At 45.1% G+C, this 16,003-nt stretch overlaps 1 protein-coding gene across 1 annotated transcript; it reads left to right on the top strand.

Annotated features, from left to right (window-relative positions):
* Nucleotides 1–359: 359 nt before the first annotated feature.
* Nucleotides 360–11,534, top strand: TMEM225B (transmembrane protein 225B). Its single transcript, XM_064376344.1, is given in 5 exon segments — nt 360–449; nt 5,593–5,803; nt 7,736–7,882; nt 8,664–8,801; nt 11,182–11,534. Coding segments are annotated over 5 exon segments (759 nt in total). The 3' UTR covers nt 11,355–11,534.
* The last annotated feature ends 4,469 nt before the right edge of the window (nt 11,535–16,003 follow it).

Raw genomic sequence — 16,003 nt, 5'->3', positions numbered from 1 at the left:
GGAGGCTGAGGCAGGAGAATTGCTTGAACCCAGGAGGCGGAGGTTGTAGTAAACCAAAATCACGCCATTGCACTCCAGCCTGGGCTAAATAGAGTGAGACTCTGTCTCAAAAACAAACAAACAAACAAACAAACAAATTGAATAAAAACCAAACCAGTGATAGTAGATAAGTTGTATTGTTTTGAATGCTTTTGGCAAAATGAAAAGTTGGCAGTCCTGTTTTCCCCCATTCTCTCTCCCTTTCTCACACATCTACATGCATATGAAAAAGCATTCTCTGGATCCACAGAATTTCAGATTGGGGAATCACTGAATTGAACTGCTGGCCATTGGTGGCTAGTGAGGCTGGCCTGACAGTGATGCGGTATTCCAGTGCCTCTGCCAGCACTGATGGGCTGTGGAATCCTCCACCAGTCATTCCCTCTCTCCAGCTCTCCAGCGCTGCTTCTGTACAAAAGGATTTACAAAACCCCTCTTAAATTCAAGTATCTATGATCTTTTAGTCTGGCCTATATCAGTGCGGGTCTTAAGTTGCGTATCTGAAGATGTACCATTGTCCAGCACTACCACTAAGGACTGCTGCAGGGAGGGCCCTGGCCTAGGGCCCAGGGACAGGAGGACAAGGTCCTCATCACTGGGGAGTAGAAGGGGCAGTGGGAATGGGACAGATAAAGGGTACGGCCCTGGAGTATGCCTGGCCCCAGAGTAACCCTGGGCTGTGCAGATGAAAGCACTGCATCACATGATGTGTTTCTGTGTCTCTCTCCAGTAGTTCCAAGAGCCTCTGAGTTCCTGTCTTCTTCCAGCTCTGAAACCCCACCATTGGCCTAAGTTGGGAACAGGTCAATCTGTAAGTGCACAGTACATTTTTGCTGAGGGAGTGGATACTGGCTAGTGGCTGGGAGGGCTGAGTGGAGTGGACCGGACCAAGCTACGCTTTTCAAGGAAGTGGAATTTGGAAAATTTTAGGGGAGCAGAACGAGCACCCCCCATGAAAGAACTTAGCTGTATTAGTCTGTTCTCACACTGCTAATAAAGACATACCTGAAACTGGGTAACTTATAAAGGAAAGATGTTTAATTGACTTGCACCATGTGTCTGGGGAGGCCTCACAATCAAGGCTGAAGGCAAATGAGGAGCAAAGTCACATCTTACATGGTGGTTGGCAAGAGAGAGCCTGAGCAGGGGAACTTCCATTTATAAAACCATCAGATCTTGTGAGACTTATTCACTACCATGAGAACAGGATGGAGGAAACTGCCCCTATGATTCAATTATCTCCACCTGACCCTGCTCGTAACTCATGGAGATTATTACAATTCAAGATGAGATTTGGGTGGGGACACAGCCAAACCATATCACCAGATACAGAGGCTGGAGGAGCCTGGGGCTGACAGTGATGTTCCAGGTGTGGAGGGAGACATGGCAGGCTGGAGACAAGAAGGATGGAAGGTTGGGGAACTTTATGAAGGGAAAACTGAGAAGATGAGGAAGGCTGATGAGATGGAAGTGGAGTGGGGGAGAGGGAAGAACCAGCATGAGCTCAAGGCTAGGGTTTGGGTGAAGGAGAGAAGAAAAAGAAATAAAGGAGACACAGAGACCACTTCTAGACAAGTAGAGGTGGAGATGGGGTAGACAGGAAGAGGTGCCCCCTATCAAATGAGAATGCCCAGTGTGCTCCCATCTATATAGAGGACAGTGTCAAGATGCAGCCATGACTCTTTCCCATTGAGTTCTAATGCTAGAAGGACACCTCAATGCCCTCTGGTCCAACAGACATCATCATTTTAGAGAGAAGGAAACTGAGGCCCTGAGATCGAGGTGATTTGTATGACTTGGAGAGTGGATGGGAGATGGATAGGGGAGATTTAAAGAGAGGGAAGGGTCAGGTGTTCATGCCTGTAATCTCAACTCTTTGGGACGCCAAGGCAGGAAGATCACTTAAGCTCAGGAGTTTAAGACCCAGCCTGGGCAATATAGTGAGACCCCTGTCTCTACAAAAAATTAAAAAATTAGGTGGGTGTGGTGGTATGCATCTGTAGTCCCAGCTACTCAGGAGGCTGAGGTGGGAGGATCACTTGTGCCCAGGAGGTCCACCCTGGGTGACAGAGTGAGACCCTGTCTGTAAAAACAAAAAATTATAAGGAAAGAAAGGGAAGAATCTAATTTTTCAAGTGGGAAGAAGAGAAACTAGAGAATGTCAGAAAGGAGGAGAAAGTACAGTCAAACATTTTTGTTGGAAATAGATGCTCAGTGCTGTGAAGAAAAATTAGCACTGAGACAAAGGATCTTTCAGCAACACAACTTTTGCTTCCTGGACTACAGGAAGGGTACCCTAGCTAGCCATTGTGCCACGAGAGTACAATGAACAAAGGAAAACAGAAATTTATTCCTTATGCCTTTGGGGTCGTTCTTACTGCTGTGTCTGATCTCCGTTGGCTGGAGCCAGACCTCACAATCTAAACTAAAACCCAATTGGCTAATAGCTGAAAACTTTTCTAAGCAGGTAAAAGCAATGGAGAGCTCGGACATGCCTGTGAGCACATCCAGCACAGATATCTTGGTTAAAGTACAAGGACATAGAAGGTACTATGTGCCTGTAAGCATGGCATGTCTCACAGCTACATAGGATAGGGCTTAACAAAGAGTTATTAGCTCACTTATTCTTTAACAAGAAAGGAAACTTTAAAAAAGAGCTTTCCTACTTCCCACAATTTTCAAGTCACTCTGACAGCATCTAAGATGAACATGTGTTTACCCATCTATAACCAGGGTATTTGGGTGTGGGGGTTACAGGAAGGGACCCACCCCTCTGCCCTTTGCCATTAGGCTTGTTCAGACATAGCCATCAATAGCTCTCAAAGATGCCCCCTTCCCTGACTGCAGAAAGTGTCTGCATGTGCAAAGACTCCCCCTTCCCTGACTGTAGTGAGGGTCTGTCTGCATGGGGACTGGGGAGAAGCCCCAGTGCCTGCACTGAGCATGGTTTGCACAGGGTGTGGGAGAAGGAGAGGGAAGCATGCTCACTCCCAGGGCCTTGTGCTCTCTACTCCCCATGCACAGCTTGAAAACTGTGGTGCTGCCAAGCCCAGCCCTGCATTAGCAAGAATCCCCAGGCCTGGATTTGGGTAGGACTTGGAAAGAAAGGCTGTCATCTCAGGGGTGTACCTCCCTTGTTACATCTTCCTTTCACCTCTTGATGCCCTCTTTCTGCACTGCCAGGTAGCCAGGGTCATCACAGTGCCACCTGGAGGCCTCTGGCCAGGCCCACCCTCCCTGCAGCTCCAACCATGGCTCCTGCTCCCTCCTTCCTTCCCATTGCTGGATAACTCTCATTCCTCAGAGCTGCCAGGCTCAGCACAGACAGAGAGGAAAGCAGATTCATTGAATCAATTTGCCCTGAAGTTGGCAGTGGCCCCCAGCCCCTTCTCCCACAGGGATATCTGAATTTTAGAAGTCTGTCCTCTATCCCTGCCCTCCCAACTTTAACCAAGCATCTGAGTGCACAGCACTGTGTTGGACACTTTGGTGTGCGTTATTTCATTTGGTCCTCTCAGTGGGTAGGTGTTATATCCTTATCATTGGGTGGTGTTGTATCGTTCCTTTTCCAGATAGGGAAACCAAGGTCCTAAGACTCTGAGCAACTTCCCCAAAATCACACAGCTAGGAAGTGACGAAGCTGAGATAAGACCAGCCAGCACTTACCCACCATGGTGTAGCTACTCATTCAAAAGACGACATCTTTTTAAAATTTTTATTCTTTTAGAGACAAGGTCTTGCTTTGTTACCCAGGCTGGAGTACAGTAGCATGATCATAGCTCACTGCAGCCTCGAACTCCTGAGCTCAAGAGATCCTCCTGCCTCGTCCTCCCAAGTAGCTGGGAACTACAGACAGGCACATGCCCCCCAACCTGGCTAATTTTTAACAATTTCTTGTAGAGACTGGATCTGACCTTGTTGCTTAGGCTGGTCTCAAAACTCCTGAGTTCAAGCGATCCTCCCACCACAGCCTTCCAAAGTGCTGGGATTATAGGCATGAGCCACCAGTGACTGGCCACAAAAGGAGACACCTTAGTGACAGATGGTGATGAAAGAGAAGATGGGTTTGGGTGAGGAACTCCATGTGACAGGGATCCTTCACTGAGGGCCCGGGCAGCAGGGGGCTCTATGAAACACCAGAACTCTTTGTAAAAACTTCCTGTAAGTGCATGACCTGCTCATTTCTCAGCAGAGGCCCCTCTTGGCCAGATGGACCCCTCCCCATCTAAACCCATGGTTCCTGTGGTCAGAAGGCCAGTCACTAAGGGCACCTAAGGGTCTAGTCTTACCATCTCCCTTTGTGTGGGAAGTAGAAAATCTCCTTTTTAAAGTTTCCTTTCTTGTTATAGAATAAGTGTGCTAATAACTTGTTAAGGCCTATATTAGCTAGCTGTTAGACATGCAAGGCACGAAGTACACCCTATGTCCTTGTACTTAACCAAGATATCTGTGCTGGATGTGCTCACAGCCATGTCCCAGCTCTCTATTGCTTTTACCTGTTTAGAAAAGTTTTCAGTTGTTAGCCAATCAGGTTTTAGTTTAGATTGTGAGGTCTGACTCCAGCCAACAGAGATCAGACACAACAGTATGGATAACCCCAAATGTGTAAGGGATAAATTTATGTGTATTCCTTTATTCATTGTACTCTCGTTGCAAGATGGCTAGCGAGGTTACCCTTTCTGCAGTCTATAGGAAGTAAAATTGTGTTGCTGAAAGATCCTTTTTCTCAGTGTTAATTTTTCTTTGTGGCACCAAGCATCTATTTCCATCTATTCCCAACACCTTGGTTCTCAGTCTGAAATCCCAAAAGGAAGACAGTTGACTGCAAAAGAGAGTGGAGTTGTCCTTTTGATGGCCAGTAGAGGTGCTGTTGATAGAACTGAAAGCTTAGAACTTCAGGTTTTTTTTTTTTTTTTTTTTTTTAATTTTTAAAATTATTTAAGTTAAAAAAAATTTTTTTTGAGACAGGGTCTTGCTCCACCCAGGCTGGAGGGCAATGGTGTGATCATGGTTCACTGCAGCCTTGACCTTCCTGGGCTTAGGTGATCCTCTCACCTCAGCCTCCTGAGTAGCTGGGACTACAGGCGTGCACCACCACGCCCGGCTAATTTTGGGTAGAGATGTTGCCCAGGCTGGTCTTGAATGCCTGGACTCAAGCCATCCACCTGCCTCAGTCTCCCAAAGTGTTGGAATTGCAAGTGTGAGCCTCCACAACCAGCTGAAAGTTTAGAACTTTAAAGCTGAAGAGGCCTTGCAAAGGGTCCAGTTCACCCTCCTCACTTTACCAGAGGAAGAAATTGGGACTCAAAGAGGGAACCTGACATGCCCAAGATCACCCAGTGATTTAGCGGCAGAAAATGTTTTATGCATTTTTTTAGGTCTGTACAGAGGTGTGTAGGCTGTAAAGTTAAGCAAAGAAATAGTCATTTATGGAGCCTCACATATGCGCCATATACAGCACTGACACTTCCCCAGCTGTCATCTCCTTCACTCTGTGCCATAGGAGAAATCGGATTGGAGTCCCACCTCTGCAACCACTTTTCTCTTACACAGGTGTTGCTGACGTTGGAGGACTAAGACATGAAGGGATTCTCCTGGGTCATAGTCCCAGCCTTGACCTCCCTAGGCTACCTGCTCATAGTGGTGGTCTCCATCTTTCCCTTCTGGGTGCGGCTTGTGAATGAGGAGTCCCAAGAAGTCTTTTTCAGTGGTCCGTTTGAGAACTGCTTCCATGTCAAATGCTGGAAGCCTCGACCCTTATCCAGTAAGGAGGGATGGAGGTGGGGATGGGGAAGAGGGAGATGGGGCCGGTATGGGGACAGAGGTGGGGGGTGAAAGAACAGAATCTGGGCAGAGAGGACAAAATCTGATTAGCTCAGGGCTGGACGTAGTGGCTTGCACTTTGGGAGGCCGAAGTGAGAGGATTGCTGAGGCCAGGAATTTAAGACCAGCCTGGGCAACATAGCCAAACCCTGTTGCTACAAAAATGAAAAAAAAAAAAAAAAAATAGCTGAGCATGGTGGCATGTACTTGTAGTCCCAGCTACTCAAGAAGCTGAGGTTGGAGGGCTCCCACTTGCGCCCAGGAGTTCAAGGCTACAGTGAGCTCTGATTGTGCCACTGCACTCCAGCCTGAGGGACGGAGTGAGGCCCTGTCTCAAAAAAACACAAAAAATTAACCAGGCTTGGTTAACCCAGGGTAGACTCTGGGATATCTGGGACTTCAATAGTAACTTTGATTCCTGGTCCCACTGCCAGCTTCTCACTTCTGCCAGCTTGTATGCAAACTCATTTTCACATGGGTCTGCATCATGCCAGCAGTTGGAAAACAAATCACCCTGTTACGAGACTCTGGCTCTGCTAATTTTGGTTTGTTTCACTACTCCTGTTGTTGTTGTTATTTTTAAAGATGGGGTCTCACTCTGTTGCCCAGGCTGAAGTGCAGTGACATGATCATGGCTCACTGTAGCCTCTAACTCCTGGGTTCAAGTGATCCTCCCACCTCAGCCTCCTGAGTAGTTGGGACTACAGGTGCACACCACAGCTCCCAGATAATTTTTAAATTTTATGTTTTGTAAAAACAGGATCTTGCTTTGTTGTCCAGGCTGGCATGATCATAGCTCACTGCAGCCTCTACCTCCTCGGCTCAAGTGATCCTCCTGCCTCAGCCTCCCAAGTAGCTGGGACTACAGGTGTGCCCTACCACGCCCAACTTTTTAAAATTTCTTGTAGAGATGGGGTCTTACTATGTGGCCCAGGCTGGCCTCCAACACCTGACCTCAGGCAGTCCTCCCATGTCAGCCTCCCAAAGTGCTGAGATTACAGGCGTGAGCCATCACACCCAGTCTCACTCCTATTAACTAGGAAAATTAAGTAAGGGTGTGGAGATTCTCTCAGAGTTCAGAACATTTTGACCTCAAGAAGTTCTAATTTTCCACAGGTGAGTTATTTCAGGGTAATTAATATAGGTGTGATTCTTCACATTTGCATGTGCAACAAATTTTATCATGAGAGATTGAGTTTGTGTTGCTTTTTAAAACCACCATTTTCCCCTAGTGGATGATACATGTTTTTCCAAATTCACATAATAATATTTGTTAAGGCCAGGCATGGTGGGTCACACCTGTCATCCCAGCACTTTGGGAGGCCAAGATGGGAGGATTGCTGGAGCCCAGGAGGTTGAGGCTGCTATGAGCTATGATGGTGCCTCTGCACTCTAGCTTGGGCCACAGAGCAAGACCCTTTTTCTACAAAACATAAAAATAAAAAAAATTAGGCAGGTGTGGTGGTGCACGCCTATAGTCCCAGCTACTCTGGAGGCTGAGGCAGGAGGATTGCTGGAGCCTGTGAAGTCGAAGTTACAATGAGCCGAGATCACACCACCACACTCCAGCTGGGGTGATAAAGTGAGACCGTTTCAAAAAAGGAAAAAATATTTATTAAGAACTGATGATTTCAGTGTCTGACATTGTCAATTTAATTTTTTTCATATATTTCTATGTCATTGGGAATCAAATTGTGGGGCCAGAGCATTCCTGGGGCCAAAGTGGCATGGTCACAACCTTGGTCCCAAGGCCATGCTTTGGGACCCGAGGGTGGTGGAGGGTCTGGGGGCCAGCTCTGTCCAGGCTCTGTGGGACTCTGTCCTTTTTGGGTCAGGGTTCCCAGCTTCAGCCCTGCTTCTCCCTCCCCTGCAGTTTATATCCTCCTTGGCCGGTTTTTCCTGCTCTCTGCAATTATCCTGGCTTTCCTCACCACCTTCTTCATGGTTCCCTTCGCAGCCAAGTTTTTCCCGAGGACCTGGAAGCAAAACTTTGTGTTAGCCTTCATCAGCTTCTTCACAGGTGTGGAACAGCCAGGTGATCCCTGACCTTTGCCAGGGCCTGGGGAGGAGTCCAGAGAAAGCGGGGTGCTCAGTCTCTGTAATATCAAGAGAGGCATAATTTTTCTTTATAGAGACAGAGTCTCACTCTGTTGCCCAGGCTGGAGCACAGTGGTGCACTCATAGCTCATTGCAGCCTTGACCTCCTGGGCTCAAGTGATCCTCCCATCTCAGCCTTCCAAGTAGCTGGGACTGCAGGTATGCACCACCTTAAACAATTTTTTTGTTTGTTTTTGTAGAGATGGGGATCTCGCTATGTTGCCCAGGCTGGCCTCAAACTCCTGGTGTCAAGCGATCTTCCTGCCTCAGCCTCCCAATTGTTGAGATTACAGGCATGAGCCACTGCACCTGGCCCCTTTTGACATTTATAAAGGGTGACCCAGGCTCCATCCTGAGAGGCTCCCAGGCAAATGGTGGAGGTAGAGCACATGCAGTAGGAAAACTGAGTTGCATTTAATCCAAAATGTCAAACCCAGAGGGTGCAACCTGAAGTGAGCTAGGGGCAGAAGCAGAGGGTGCTAGGAAAGGGAATTCTGATGATAGTTCCCTGGGAGGTGAGGCACACCGGCTTTCAAGATGAGTCGGAAAGGAAGGAGGGACAGGCCTGTAGGGTGGGAGATTTTTTTTTTCAGAGATGGGGCAAGGATGAAGGAACTTCCAGGCAGGAGCTACAGGGGGTGAAGTTTGGAGGGAAGGCAGGCAGCATGGGAGAAGAGCGAGGGTGCCTCCCTGTAACCCTGCAGCGGTCTGTGCCCTCCTGGCCTTGGTGCTGCATGCCCTGGAGATCCAAGCTCTGAGGATGAAGCTCAGCCACCTGCAGTTCTCCGTGCTATGGCCTTACTACGTGCTGGGCTTCAACATCTTTCTGTTCATAGTGGCTGGTGAGTGTCCAGGGAACAGTGCCCTGCTTCTCGTCCTCGGTCTGGATTTAGGAGCCTGTCTTGTGGTGGCCCTCCCTTTGGATTCTCTAGAGTTGCACTGTTCTAAACTGCAGCCGCCAGCTACACATGGCTGTTTAACCTGAGTTAATTAAAATAGTTATCGGCCAGGCGTGGTGGCTCACACCTGTAATCGAAGTACTTCAGGAGGTTGAGGTGGGCGGATCACTTGAGGCCAGGAGTTTGAGACCAGCCTTGCCAACATGGCCAACCCTACCTCTACTAAAAATACAAAGTTTAGGGCCGGGGGTAGTGGCTTACACCTGTAATCCCAGCACTTTGGGAGGCCGAGGCGGGTGGATCACGGGGTCAGGAGTTGAAGACCAGTTTGGTCAAAATACTGAAACCCCTTCTCTACTAAAAATACAAAAATTAGCCGGGTGTGGTGGTGTGTGCCTGTAATTCCAGCTACTCAGGAGGCTGAGGCAGAGAACTGCTTGAACCCAGGAAGCGGAGATTGCAGTGAGCTGAGATTGTGCCACTGCACTCCAGCCTGGGTAACAGAGTGAGACTCCATCTAAAAAAAATTAGCCAGGCATGGTGGCACATGCCTGTAATCTCAGCTACTTGGGAGGCTGAGGCAGGAGAATTGCTTGAACCCAGGATGCAGCAGTTGCAGCTAGCTGAGACAACATCACTGCACTCCAGCCTGGGTGACAGAGCAAGACTCAGTCTCTAAAACAAAATAAAAACTTATGAATTCAGTTCTTCAATCATACTAGCCACATTACCAGTGTTCAATAACCACATGTGTCCAGTGGCTATTGGACAACTGTCATATTGGACAGTGCAGACAGAGAAATTTCCTTCTCTGCAGAGTGTTCTACTGGAAGGCACTGCTCTGGGCTTCAACCCCATCCTTTGCCTTCCTGTTCTTATCCTTCTTGACTTAGAACCAAACTCTTTCAAATTTGTATAGTCTTCCTTCCACTAACCTTTCTCCTAAGGCTATCTATTCCTGTTTCTGTTTTTTTTTTTTTTTTTTTTTTTTTTTCTTTTTTAAGAGACAGAGTCTTGCTCTGTTGCCCAGGTTGGATTGCAGTGGTACAACTGCAGCCTCCAATTCCTGGGCTTGAGAGATCCTCCTGCCTCAGCCTCTTGAATTACTGGAACTACAGGCATGCGCCACCATGGCCAGCTAGTTAAATATATATATGTGTGTGTGTGTCTGTGTGTGTCTGTGACAGACACACACAGACACACACACACACAGCCAAGTGCTGCTGGCTCGTGCCTGTCATCCCAGCACTTTGGGAGGCTGAAGTGGGTGGATCACCTGAGGTCAGGAGTTCAAGACCAGCCTGGTCAACATGGCGAAGCCTTGTCTCTACTAAACATACAAAAACTAGCCAGGTGTGGTGGCTCATGCCTGTAGTTCCAGCTACTTGGGAGGCTGAAGCAGGAGAATTGCTTGAACCCAGGAGACGGAGGTTGCAGTGAGCCGAGATCGCACCACTGCACTCCAGCCTAGGTAACAGAGCAGGACTCTGTCTCAAAAAAACCCAAAAATAAAACCAAAATAAAAACATTATATTTTTAATATATTTTTATTTTTTATTTCTTAATTTCCCTATCTCCAAATACAATTACAATATTTTATATTTTAACCTTTTAATTCCGTTTTTTTCCATGATTTCCATGAACTTTTTGAAGTTCCTTCACATTTTATTTAGAATGTTTGTGGCTTCGAGTGGGAGAGTAGTCTGCTATAATGCTGAAAGTGGAAGTTGTCTTTTATCTTAGTCTTCACCTTAACACAGCATTGATCATTCACTCAAGATATCTCCATTTGTTCTTTTTTAAGAGACAAGGTCTTGCTCTGTTGCCCAGGCTGGAGAGCAGTGGTGTGATCATAGCTCACTGCACCCTTGAGGTCTTGCTATGTCGCCCATGATGAGTCTTGAACTCCTGGGCTCAAAAGACCTTCCTGCCTCGGCTTCCCAAAGCACTGGAATTACAGATGTGAACCACCACACCCATCCTTCATTTGTTGTTATTAATGTCAGTTGTCTTTCTTTTACTTCACTGGAGGTCTTGAGTTGGGCCTGGGTTTTGTATTGGAACTTCCTTTCTCTAAACCCTTGTTTTTGTCACCCATTAATGGGCTAGCTGATTGCTGAGGTGTCTTCTAGGTGCTGACTATGGGTCTGTGATTTTATTCATGTATTTGTATTTCTTCTCCTTTGACGTATCCTATCTTGGTAATACCCTAGATTGGGGGGCAGAATGAGGGAGGGTAGGTCTGGAGCCAGAGGGACGTGACCTCCAGGGTGTGGAGCTCTGCACTCTCTCTGACCTGACTCAAACCTTGGCTGTTCCCTAGGTACCATCTGCCTTGCTCAAGAAATAGCCTGCCCTTGCTGTCACTTGTTGTCCATTTCCCAGAGGATGGAGGAGGGCCACGGGTGCCTGCACCTGGACAATCTGGAGAGTTTGGGAGGAGAACTGAGCTCAGTAAGAAAGGAGACACTGGTGACAAAAGAAACAGTTATCTAGCCCAGGACATGGCCTCCCTACCCTTCTTCAAGCTGTGTGAATGCACACATGTAGCTGTTTGTAGGCCCCCCTTCTCTGCCAGTGTCTGTGCCTTTGTGGAGCTTCTTGCATGTCAGATCAACCCTCCACTTCCCCATACTCACAGCGATTCTATCTTGATTGTATTTGAAATTTGCTAAAAGTCTTTTCAACTCTTCTGAGCTTTCTGAATGACGTTTTTGCAGGTATTTTCAAGAAAAAGAAGGACTGCTTTGTTTATCCATACCTCAAAAACCAAGCCTGCGGGGCAGGAGGGGAGGGAGGAATATTACAAGATAACCAAGTGAAATGAGATTTTGCAAAACAAAAACCGTATAGAATACAGAATACACTTGGGGGAATGACAGGTATTTGGGCTGGTGGCATAGGGGTGACAGAATTTACCAAGACAGTTGTAGATAAAGAAAGGCAGATTTACTAAAGGAAGTATAATAGTACATTGCCAGGGAGCAATGGGCAGAACCAGCAGAAGAGGAGCTGACCGAAAGGAAACAGAGGCTTGATGGAGATTTCTTTTTTTCCCCCTCTTTTATTTATTTATTGTACTTTAGGTTCTGGGGTACATGTGCAGATCATGCGGGATTGTTGCATATGTACACACATGGCAATGTGGTTTGCTGCCTCCATCCCCTCGTCAGCTACATCTGGCATTTCTCCCCATGTTATCCCTCCCCAACCTCCCCACCTCTCTGCTGTCCCTCCCTTACCCCTCCAACAACCCCTCTGTGTGATACTCCCCTCCCTGTGTCCATGTGTTCTCATTGTTCAACACCCACCTATGAGTGAGAACATGTGGCATTTGATTTTCTGTTCTTGTGTCAGTTTGCTGAGAATGATGGTTTCCAGATTCATCCATATCCCTACAAAGGACACGAACTCATCGTTTTTTTTATGGCTGCACAGTATTCCATGGTGTATATGTGCCACATTTTCCTTGTCCAGTCTATCATCGATGGGCATTTGGGTTGGTTCCAGGTCTTTGCTATTGTAAACAGTACCGCTATGAACATACGTGTGCATGTGTCTTTATAATAGAATGATTTGCAATTCTTTGGGTATATACCCAGTAATGGGATTGCTGGGCCAAATGGAATTTCTATTTCTAGGTCCTTGAGGAAGCGCCACACTGTCTTCCACAATGGTTGAACTAATTTGCACTCCCACCAACTGTGTAAGAGTGTTCCTATTTCTCCACATCCTCTCCAGCATCTGTTGTCTCCAGAATTTTTAATGATTGACATTCTAACTGGCGTGAGGTGGTATCTCAATGTGGTTTTGATTTGCATTTCTCTAATAATCAGTGATGATGAGCATTTTTTCATATGTTTGTTGGCCTCATATATGTCTTCTTTTGAAAAGTGTCTGTTCATATCCTTTGCCCACTTTTGGATGGGTTTGTTTGTTTTTTTCTTGTAAATCTGTTTTAGTTCTTTGTAGATTCTGGATATTAGCCCTTTCTAAGATGGATAGATTGCAAAAATTTTTCCCATTCTGTTGGTTGCTGGTTCACTCTAATGATTGTTTCTTTTGCTGTGCAGAAGCTCTGGAGTTAGTTAGGTCCCATTTGCCTATTTTGGCTTTTGTTGCCAATGCTTTTGGTGTTTTAGTCATGAAGTCCTTGTCTATGCCTATGTCCTGAATGGTTTTGCCTAGGTTTTCTTCTAGGGTTTTTGTAGTGTTAGGTCTTATGTTTAAGTCTTTAATCCATCTGGAGTTAATTTTAGTGTAAGGTGTCAGGAAGGGGTCCAATTTCTGCTTTCTGCACATTGCTAGTCAGTTTTCCCAACACCATTTATTAAAAAGGGAATCCTTTCCCCATTGCTTTTGTCAGGTTTGTCAAAGATCAGATGGTTGTAGATGTGTGGCATTGCCTCCAAGGCCTCTGTTCTGTTCCATTGGTCTATATCTCTGCTTTGGTACCAGTGCCATGCTGTTTTGATTACTGTAGCTTTGTAGTATAGTTTGAAATTGGGTAGTATAGTTTGAAATTGGTAGTTTGAAGCCGGCTTTGTTGTTAGTCTGTTATTGGTGTATAGAAATGCTTGTGATTTCTGCACATTGATTTTTATATCCTGAGACTTTGCTGAAGTTGCTTATCAGTTTAAGGAGATTTTGGGCTGAGATGATAGGGTCTTCTAAATATACAATCATGTCATCTGCAAATAGAGACAATTTGACTTCATCTTTTCCTAACTGAATACCTTTTTTTTTTCTTGCCTAATTGCTCTGGCTAGAAATTCCAATACTATATTGAATAGGAGTGGTGACAGATGGCATCCTCGTCTAGTGTCAGATTTCAAAGGGAATGCTTCCAGTTTTTGCCTATTTAGTATGATATTGACTGTGGGTTTGTCATAAATACCTTTTATTATTTTGAGATACATTCTGTCCATACCTAGTTTATTGAGAGTTTTTAGCATAAAGGGCTATTCGATTTTGTCAAAGGCCTTCTCTGCATCTATTGAGATGATCATGTGGTTTTTGTCTTTGGTTCTGTTTATGTGGTGAACTATGTTGATAGACTTGCGTATGTTGAACCAGCCTTGTATCCCCAGAATGAAGCCTACTTGATCATGATGGATAAGCTTCCTGATGTGCTGTTGCAATTGGTTTGCCAGTATTTTATTGAAGATTTTTGCATCTATGTTCACCATGGATATTGGCCTGAAGTTTTCTTTTTTTGTTGAGTCTCTGCCAGGTTTTGGTATCAGGATGATGTTGGTCTCATAAAATGATTTGGGAAGGATTCCCTCTTTTTGTATTGTTTGTAATAGTTTCAGAAGGAATGGAACCAGCTCCTCTTTATACGTCTGGTAGAATTCAGCTGTGAACCTGTCTGGACCTGGACTTTTTTTTTGGTTGGTAGACTATTAATTGCTACCTCAATTTCAGCCCTTGTTATTGGTCTGTTCAAGATTTCAACTTCTTCCTAATTTAGGCTTAGGAGGGTGCAAGTGTCCAGGAATTTATCCATTTCTTCCAGGTTTACTGGTTTATGTGCATAGAGTTATTTGTAGTAATCTCTGATTGTAGTTTGTATTTCTGTGGAGTCAGTGGTGATATCCCCTTTATCATTTTTTATTGCATCTATTTGATTCTTCTCCCTTTTCTTTTTTATTAATCTGGCAAGCAGTCTGTCTACTTTGTTGATATTTTCAAAAAACCAGCTCCTGGATTTATTGATTTATTGAAGGATATTTTATGTCTATCTCCTTCAGTTCTACTGTGAACTTAGTTATTTCTTGTCTTCTGCTAGCTTTTGAGTTTTTTTGATCTTGCTCCTCTAGCTCTTTCAATTTTGACAATAGGGTGTTATTTTATATCTTTCCTTGCTTCTCTGGTGGGCATTTATTGCTATAAATTTCCCTCTAGACACTGCATTAAATGTATCCCAGAGATTCTGGTACCTTGTGTCTTCGTTCTTGTTGGTTTCAAAGAACATCTTTATTTCTGCCTTCATTTTGTTGTTTATCCAGTTGACATTCAGGAGCCAGTTGTTTAGTTTCCATGAAGTTGTGCGGTTCTGAGTTAGTTTCTTAATCCTGAGTTCTAATTTGAGTGCATCGTGGTCTCAGAGACTGTTTGTTATGATTTCCGTTCTTTTGCATTTGCTGAGGAGTGATTTACTTTCAATTATGTGGTCGATTTTAGAGTAGGTGCCATGCAGTGCTGAGAAGAATGTATATTCTGTGGATTTGGGGTGGAGGTTTCTGTAGATGTCTATTAGGTCTGCTTGGTCCAGATCTGAGTTCAAGTCCTGGATATCCTTGTTAATTTTTTGTCTTGTTGATCTGTCTAATATTGATATTGGAGTGTTAAAGTCTCCCACTATTATTGTTTGGGAGTCTAAGTCTCTTTGTAGGTCATTAAGAACTTGCTTTATGTACTTGGGTGCTCCAGTATTGGGTGTGTGTATATTTACAATCGTTAGTTCTTCTTGATGCATTGATCCTTTTACCATTATGTAATGCCCTTGTCTCTTTTGATCTTTGTTGGTTTAATGTCTATTTTATCAGAGACTAGGATTGCAACTCCTGCTTTTTTTTTTTTTTTGCTCTCCATTTGCTTGATAAATCTTCCTCCATCCCTTTATTTTGAGCCTGTGTGTGTCCTTGCACATGAGATGTGTCTCCTGGATACAGCACACTGATGGGTTTTGACTTTTTATCCAATTTGCCAGTCTGTGTCTTTTGATTGTGGCATTTAGTCCATTTACCTTTATGGTTAATATTGTTATGTGTGAATTTCATCCTGCCATTTTGATGCTAGCTGGATGTTTTGCCCATTAGTTGACACATTTTCTTCATTTTGTCGATGGTCTTTACCATTTGGTACGTTTTTGGAGTGGCTAGTACTGGTTGTTCCTTTCCTTGTTTAGTGTTTCTTTCAGGAGCTCTTGTAAGGCAGGCCTGGTGGTGATGAAATCTTTCAGCAATTGCTTGTCCATAAAGAATTTTCTTTCTCCTTCACTTAGAAAGATTAGTTTGGCTGGATATGAAATTCTAGGTTGAAAGTTCTTTTCTTTACAGATGTTGAATATTGGCCCCCACTCTCTTCTGGCTTGTAGGGTTTCTGCCGAGAGATCCACTGTGAGTCTGATGGGCTTCCTT

This window comes from Aotus nancymaae, unplaced genomic scaffold, assembly GCF_030222135.1.
Source record: "Aotus nancymaae isolate 86718 unplaced genomic scaffold, 86718_ANA_hifiasm-v0.15.2.pri h1tg000015l_0, whole genome shotgun sequence".
NCBI classification, from domain to species: Eukaryota; Metazoa; Chordata; class Mammalia; order Primates; family Aotidae; genus Aotus; species Aotus nancymaae.
The sequence above is the reverse complement of the archived record's forward strand: the minus strand, read 5'-3'. Positions and strand labels throughout refer to the sequence as shown.